This window comes from Pseudozyma flocculosa, assembly GCF_000417875.1.
Source record: "Pseudozyma flocculosa PF-1 unplaced genomic scaffold scaffold00008, whole genome shotgun sequence".
Classification (NCBI taxonomy): domain Eukaryota; kingdom Fungi; phylum Basidiomycota; class Ustilaginomycetes; order Ustilaginales; family Ustilaginaceae; genus Pseudozyma; species Pseudozyma flocculosa.
Window position 1 is genome coordinate 702,985 of NW_006920876.1, and position 8,070 is coordinate 711,054.

The 8,070-nt window shown below is 65.8% G+C and overlaps 1 protein-coding gene across 1 annotated transcript; it reads left to right on the forward strand.

Moving 5' to 3' along the window:
* Positions 1-1,260: 1,260 nt before the first annotated feature.
* On the forward strand, positions 1,261-5,861 carry PFL1_02909 (uncharacterized protein; the record flags this gene model as incomplete). Its single annotated transcript, XM_007880421.1, has 4 exons — positions 1,261-4,431; positions 4,543-5,206; positions 5,348-5,692; positions 5,827-5,861. 4 exons carry the CDS (start codon positions 1,261-1,263, stop codon positions 5,859-5,861), a joined length of 4,215 nt encoding a protein of 1,404 aa, XP_007878612.1.
* Positions 5,862-8,070: the final 2,209 nt, after the last annotated feature.

Genomic DNA, 8,070 nt, shown 5'->3' on the forward strand with positions numbered 1-8,070 from the left:
GGCAGGCAGGCAGGCGGTTCGTCGAGGCACACGCCAGCCACGCCCTGGCGCTGGCTGGAGGCCTGAGCGGAGCACGCCGACCGCGCTGCCCCCGCTTTCTTCCCAAGCCACGGCGGGCGCAGCCAGCCGGCCGGCCAGAGACGCTCAGACGGTCAGGACGGCCAGACGGCGGGGCAAGCAACAACACGACCAAGCGGGCAAACGAGCGAGCGAGCGAGCGAGCTCTAATTTGGCCTTGGCCAGCATCCGGCTGAGGCTCGCCTTCTTCTCTCCTCTCTCCGACGCCCAGCTCCGACCTGGACCCAGCCCCACGCCCTTCCCAGCTCCTTCCTCCTTGCCCCCTCTTCTTCCTTCCGACGCCGCTCCGTCCATCGGTAAAAGCGTCCACATCGACCTCGACATCGTCTTGTCTCTACCTATCTGTCTCCCCCTCTCTCCCACGCTGTGGCAGCTCGGCCGATCCTCAGCCTTCTAGCCACTCTAATCTTGCCGGGTGGCATCGAGGCGGGGACGCTCGGAGACGCCGCTCCGTCAACTCTTCTATCAGCCTCCAGACGCTGCTGATATCGCCGGTCTCTGCTCAAGCATCACCGTGCAAGGTACGTGAGAGGCTACCCTACCGAACATCAGCCAGCCGCTCGACAGGATGCTCAACCGCGAGCATAGATGAATCGTCGATGCCGCATGACCGCCGGAGAACCGCAGGTGGCTGACCTGCTTGAGCCTGTTGTCCCTTCCTGCTGCTCCGGCGGATGCCTTCCGCAGCCTCAGAGCGCTAGAGCCTCAGGCATCTGGGGGCCCTCCTGGTCGCTCGCCAGAGGGTCGTCTCGGCTGGTCCAACGCACAGGGGCGCTCGAATCGACGTCCACCCCTCACCGCTGCAAGGGCCGGTGGCAGAGAGTCCGAGCCTGCCGTTCGCCCCGACGCTGACCATCGCGACGACAGCCTGCCTTGCCAGCGCCGTCGCTGTTCCGACCAGTTCAGGCTGCACCGCGCCGACCTCCATCAAGCGATAAAAGCGCCGTCGACATGGCGGGGCGCCGGAAGAATGCTGGCGAGAGAGCGCGCGCCCTGAAGACGTCCACCGCACGGCCTCAGGCTACGTCGACAGGCAGCACCGGTTCGAGTCCTGACAAGAAGCCATCCCCGCCGCCACAACACCGGCCCAGCCTGCTCTCGAGGCTCGGTCCCGTCCCCCGGCCGGCGGCGCGAGCCAGTCGAACTTCGGCATCCGGCGAGCCACGCCTGACTCAGCCAAACATGCCGATCCCGATCCTACGCATCTGGGGCGGACTCGGAGAGTGGGATCACATGCTGGCGGACAGCTTCATCAGCTACACGATGAGAAGGCACCCTGAGGGCCTGACCTACGTTGAAAACACCGAGGCCGCGCAGGGACCCGACGACTCGGGCTCGGCTGGAGCGGCCGACTCTGAGTCCAGTCCTGCAGAGCCCGCGGTCGGCGGTCTCGAAGATCAGGTGCCGATCTCGACGATGACGGATGACGCCAACATGCTTTGCGACCCTTTCCGGGAGATCGGCTTCAAGAGACGCGCTTCGGGATGTCCCTCAAGCGGCCATGTACACGGCCCTCACGGTCGAGGCTCGGCCATGTTGGCGATGACCCTGACACTGGATCCCAACCGCCACCGATCGACTCCCTCTGGCCGAGGCAGCCCTGCCGATGCTGCGTCGGACGATCTCTCCGCTCCAAAGAAGGCTTCGCAGCAGGCCGAGGCTGCCGCGGAACACGAGGCCAAGGAGCCGCCCTCTGCCGCGGTGCCCATCATCTCCGCTCTCGAGGCCGGGGGACCTGCCACGCCGGCTGCCAAGAGGAAGAAGACCAAGAAGAAGCGCAAGGGCAAGGCGACCGCCCTCGAGGAGCCGGCGCTGGACCAAGCCATAGCTTCCTCCCTCGTCGGCGACGGACGCGAGCCGCGTTCCGACCTCGGGATCAGCCGCAGCGAAGCTGTTGCAGACCTCGCAGATGCATCGACCACTTCAAACCTGCCGGCAGAGGTCGATGTCCCCCTGAAGCATTCGCAGGGAGACTGCACGCCGAGAAACAACCGCCTGTTCGACGTCGCCAGCGCGACATCGATCTCGACGCCGACTCCGCGGAGGGTCGAGACCATGTCGCAGCCGCCTCGAGAGCCCAAATCCAGCAAGGCATCTCGCAACCAAGGAAAGCAGCGTAAGAAGGGGTCGTGCAAAACGGCAACCGCAACTGTTGTGGAGCTTGCATCGACAGGCAGCGAGGCGATTGCTCCGACGGGTTCCTCGAACCGTCCTGGCCACAAACTTCAGAGGCAGGCTCAGCTTCCCCTGTCCTCTCCGGCCCGGGCGAGCAGCACCAGCGATACCGACGACGCAGAGCTGATGGCTTCGTGGGACACGGATGCATCCTTCCACACAGCAAAGGCCCCTCCGTCTCCGGGCTCCACCGCCGCCGCGACCGTGGCACTCTCCAGCGAGGATGCTGCGACGCTGTCCGAGAGCGGCCTGATTTCGATCCAGGCGTTCGAGTTCACACCCTACGCCAGCCCCGAGCGACAGCAGCCGCTCAATGGGGCGGAGCGAGAGGGATCCGCTCCATCTGTCGGCGCGGTCGAGCTCAACGAGGCCCGGTCGCTCCCTACCGGCGCCTTTGGCGGCAGCAGCAGTGCCATGCTCACCCCATCAGACCTCCCGCCGACATCAGACCTCCCGCCGAGCGTCTGCAACTCTGCAGGCGTCCAGGAGCACAGGCTCGAGTCATCGACTGAGCTCGACCTACGGCTTCGGCGGCCATCTTCGCGGCTGTCACATTCGCAGCAGTGGTCCGACGTCACCGCCGACTCCTCTCATCCTGGCAAGTTCGGGCATTCTACATCACAAGCGACAGCACAGACGCCGCGGACGCGCGACACGAGTCCAGAGGCCTCCGCCATGGTCGTGCGAGACGGTCTATGCGAGCTACGTGCCAAGACCATCGCCCCTGCCGCGCCCGCTCCAGGTGCAGCAGCAGTCGCACCGGCCGGGCACGGCGTCGCCTTCGATCGGACCAGACAAGGCGAAGATCCACCCGCAAGCCCCGTGTCCACGTCGTGCTCCGACACCCCACGAGGCCCACGGGTCATGTGGCCCTCGGCGATGTCGCGCAATTGCATGGTCACCGCTCAGGAAGAGGAGAGCCAGGCACCTGCTGCCTCCCTCGACGATCCGATCCGCCTTGAAACCGGCTGCCAGCGCGCGCGGCCGATCGACACTCTGCTCGGATCGTATGAGGAGGAGTCGGATAAGCTGAGCCGGTTCAGAAGGACGCTCGAGTGGGCCGCAGACATCGCTCAGCGTGTCGAGACGCCAGGTCGCCGTCAGCCAAGCATTTCTGCCGCAAACACCATGATAAAGAGCGCCTCGATCGGTGCACCTCAGCCCTCGCTCGTCCCAGCCAGGACGTCGCAGCCCCAGCATCTTCATGACGTCGACCAGCCTACGCAGCCCCACGACACCGACCAGCCGTGCTTCGACAACTTCCGCAGTATCGCCGCACCGTGCATACCCGGCTACACTGCGGTCCCGCGTCCGTCAAGCCCGGGGGACTCTTCCGACCGACAGCACCGGCAGCAACTTCCGCTTCTCTTGCCTGACTTCAAGGGCGATTGGGTCCATGCGTCTGGCACTCTTGAGGACCGACTTGGCGGCCTCGAATGGCTGGACCTCGAGTCCCCGCGACTGCATGACGACGGAAGCGACTGGGAGCAGCGGGAGCATGGATCGCCCCAGATGCCCGCGCCGGGCCCTCGAATCCAATCCAAAGTCGCCAACGTCGCCGGCGAGACCCCGCCCATCTATCCATCGGGCCTGGTCTTGCCGAGCCGCTGCAACGAGCGAGACGTGCGGGGAAGAACACCGGTGGCGGTTCAGCACAGCCCCCGACGAGAGCCTGGGATGGCTACCCGCAGGAACCTCCCGTCGCCGCGGGATGCCCCTACCTTCAGCTGCCCATCCTGGATCGGTGGACATCTGCGGCAGACGAGTGCAGGGCCTGTCTTCGGCAGCTTTCGATCCGAGTTGCAGATGCCGGCCGACTGCTCCGGCTCGAGGCACGCCCCGCCAACGGCAGCCCTCAGCCACGATGGGCGCGAGGCAGATGGCTCGCTTTCGAGCTCATCGTCCTCAGGCTCTTCCGCCGCCTGCCTCAATCCTGACGACCACGAGAGCGACGATGGCAAGCGCAGCCATCTGATGCTCTGCACCCAACAAGCCTACGAAGCGGCGACGCGGTCGTTGGAAGAGCGATGCCAGGATCCCGCCTCGCACTCGGAGGCGTCGCATCAAGACAACCGGGTCTGGCTGTACGGCCTGGAGTCGCTCGGACTCGACGAGAAGCATGCCATCGATCGCTTCCTGTACACGCCCGAGGGCATGGCGATGCCTGCGCCCAGCTGGGTAGGTCGCGCTCCGGTCCCTGCATCTCTGCCGTCCTTTACTGCGCTCCGAGACAACCACCACTGACGCTTTTTGATCACTCCTTCATCCGTATTCGCCTCGGTCCTGAAGCACAACCCCGTGGACGAAGGTATCCTCGACGGAGGGGCGGGTGGCGGGGTCGAGGAGTCTGGCCTCTCGTATGCGGAGATGAACGAGCTCGACAACATGATCGCCCTGTCCTATCAGCGTCCACGCCATCCGCCCGCGCCGCACTTCGCGCGGGCCGTCAAAGACAGCACCGGGAGGCCCTTCCGCGGCAACTTTCGGGCCCAAGGCTATGGGAACGGAGGCCCCATCCCCACCGTCCCTAGACCGCCTTCGAGGAGGTCGCCACCCCTCGCAGCCTCGCGTTGCAGCGACAGCGGAAGCCCTCCGACTTTTGCGCCTGCCATGGCCGACTCGTTGGAGCAACTGCCGGTCCTGGAACCAAGCAACGAGCTGGAGAGCCCGCTGCTGTCCTCGCACAGCCTCGCGGCATCCTTCGACAACTGGACGTCGGCAGAGCCAGCCACTCCTCGCCTCGTGTGGGCCGAGCAAGGCCATCCGCATGCCGCCCTGTTCGACTGCGACGAGGCCTCCCAGGACTCGAGCCGGGCGATACACGCCTATGCCAAGGACGCGTCGTGTGGAAACAGCACTTCCCCTCCTTTCGGCGCCATCGCATCTGGCTGCGAGCCGGCGCCATACGAGCCGTGGCGGAATCGACGAGAGCAGCCCCCGGGGCACGCAGGACGTGCGTCTATGGACATGCCGCGCCACCACGGCGAACGTCCCATCCAGCAGCCCAACCACGCCGGCCCGCGCACCCACCCTCTGGTTCTCACGCAAGATCGCCGTCCCTCGCCTCCCGGCCACGTCTCTGCCCTGCCGGCAGGAGGCGCGGTCATGGACTCGACGCGGCCAAGCCAGGCCGACGCCATTGCGACATGGGATGAAGGGCTGCACCGCTTCGCCCACTTTTCGCAGATCGAGGCGACTCTTCGCGCCGAGCGCGACGCCCTCTACGAGATCAGCTGCGAGCGGCGTCGAGACGACCAGCTGCTGTCCCCCGCGCTGTCGGCGTCGCTGGCGTCCCGGCTCCAGGAAGATGGCGGCTTGGGAGACGAGAGCGCGATTGGCCTAAATCTCCGCGAGCTGCGGGAAGCCGAGGCCAAGCTGCTACGTGGCGAAACGGACGGCTTGACACAGGCCCACCTGATCCACATCTTGAGGGTCTGTCGTGAGAGAATCCGGCTCCTCTCTGACCAGTGCCGATTCTTCCGAGCAAGCTTGGGGCCGCCGTTTGGGGCGAGGCCCGACGATGGGCCGCAGCGTCGTGGTGCTTTCCATCCGCATCCACAACCGCCTCGACAGCAGGCGTGGCCGCCGTCGCCGTGCTTTGGAGCTGACGCGGTTCATCGGCTCGAGACGCCCACGCCGGCCCCACCTCCTCCTCCTCCTCCTCCGCCTCCTCCTCGCTACGCGCCTTGGTCTCCAAGCAGCTCCGAGCCGATGCGACCGCCGTACGGGGGGTGGGAAGCTCGTCCGGTTGCGTATGGCGGGCCGACGGCCTCGGTCCCTGCAGCGGTGAGCTTGGCCAGGCCTGCACAGGGCAGCATGCCGGCCTGGAATCGGCGCTGACCAGCAAGCGCTGCCCAGACGGCCGCTGTGGCAAGGCGAGCCTGCCCTCGCGGCGATCCTCGACGTCTCCTGGGCTTCCCGCTTGCTGGCGTCCCTTCCTCTCGGTTGCATCCCGCTCTCTTTGCGCTCTGTTCAATGGAACGCTTTGGCTCGGTTCCTGGCTTCTAATGAGTACGTAGTTTTTGCAGCCTTCTAGACGAGCATTCTACGGGGCGTTGTCCATTCGTCGGTCTTCGGCCACGCTGGTCGGAGCCGTGTACGGTACTTGTCGGCTCAATTCGATTCTCCTCACTCGGTCAAGGACGACGCACGCCAAACCTTTGCCCTTCTCTGGCGGCACGGCACGGCACGGCGCGGTAGGGTACGGGGTTCTGGTTGCCCTTGTGCCAAGGCCGGTCTCGGCAGTTGGTGAATCTGGTGTGGGTACGGGGTCGCGCCGTCCTCGGGCGGTGCTCGGTCGGAGGGGATTGTGGTTCCTGTCAATCGACTGCCGGACGGCGGCGATATCGATCCAGGTGCATCAGGCCTGAGGGAGCGACTACGGTGCGGCACCCGGGCCGACTTGCGGGATCGATTGAGGACCAAGTCTGGAAATCGCGGAAAGAGACGACGACGACGACGACGACGACGACGACAACGACGACAACGACGACAATACGGCGCGGTACGGTGGTTGGGGATTGGCGAGACCAGTCCGATTGGCGCTGCACCTCTGCCGGTCGGTCCGTTGCATCAGTTGCATGCCCACCAGGCCGTGGTTGGCTCCAGTTGCCAGACACCTCCCTACCTGGTCGGTGGTGGCCGTACGAGGCAGCAGATTTGACCGGCTATCGATCACGAAGCCATGATATGGGTACGGTGCAGTTTCCGATGCGTCGCCTTGGCCAGGCCGACGTGTTGTGACACATCCGAAGAGGCCGTGAAGCGGGAGCGCGATGAGATGCCCCGTTGGCGGCCGTTGTGCCTCGGAGGTTTTTCTTTTCGCCCTTGCCGGCCTGCTTCGCTTGCGCGCGAAATCCTCCGACGCTGGCGAGGGGAAGGCCGGTGGGGGGTAGACAACCACGTGGCGCGTTTCCCTGCCCCCGGCCTCGACACCCGCCGCGGCCCTTTCCGTCTTTTCCCTTGCTGGCAAACACCCGGGACGCAGCCGGGCTTCCTGGTCCGGTCGAATCCTACGGCTGAACTCGAGAGGCGGTCTCTTCGACTCGGCGCAGTACGTATGTTGGACGTACATCTGGCTTGCGCTGCGCCACGACGGTTGAGGGATGCCCTAGATGGTTGGCCGAGGGCGGGACAAGCGGTGAGGGAAAAAGGCAAAAGGGGAAAAAGGGGGCGCAAAGCGGTGCGAAATTCGGCGCGAGGCAGGGAAGACGAGGCTGGCTCGGAGCCGCACCTCGTCCCTCTGCCATCCTACCGTATCTCACCTCTCCTCGCGGGGCCAGCCAGGCTCAGGGAGAGCGGCCAACGCCCCGCATCGGCAATGTCCCGCGTCGACAAAGGCGCAAGGGTGGCCAGGCCGGGCAGGGCATACCGTATGTATCGCCAGCCAAGCAGAGATCACGGGAGCGACAACTGACACGCACGCGCTGCGGCAGGCAGGCAGGCAGGCATGCCGGGCCTGGCCTGTATGGCATGGGGGGGCCAACATAGCTTACCCCACACGACCACGTTGCGACAACCAAGGCCTCGCCACCACAGAAAGCCAGCGAGTGGGCACGGAAGCCGCCTGCCACCCTCTCGCCACGCCTCGACGGGCGGGCATCAGACCGGCGATGCTACAGGGCCAGGGCGGCAAACGACCAAGAAAGCAAGAAAGAGATTGCCGGTGCCACATCGCGTCCCTGCTCCCCGCACGACGACCGCCGACTCGCCCAGCCTCGTCTCGGCCAGGCTACGTCGATCAGCCAAACAGCGACGGGCAGCCCGCCGACGGCACGCCCGATAGCGAGTACGGCAGCGAGCCTGGTCTGCTTGTCC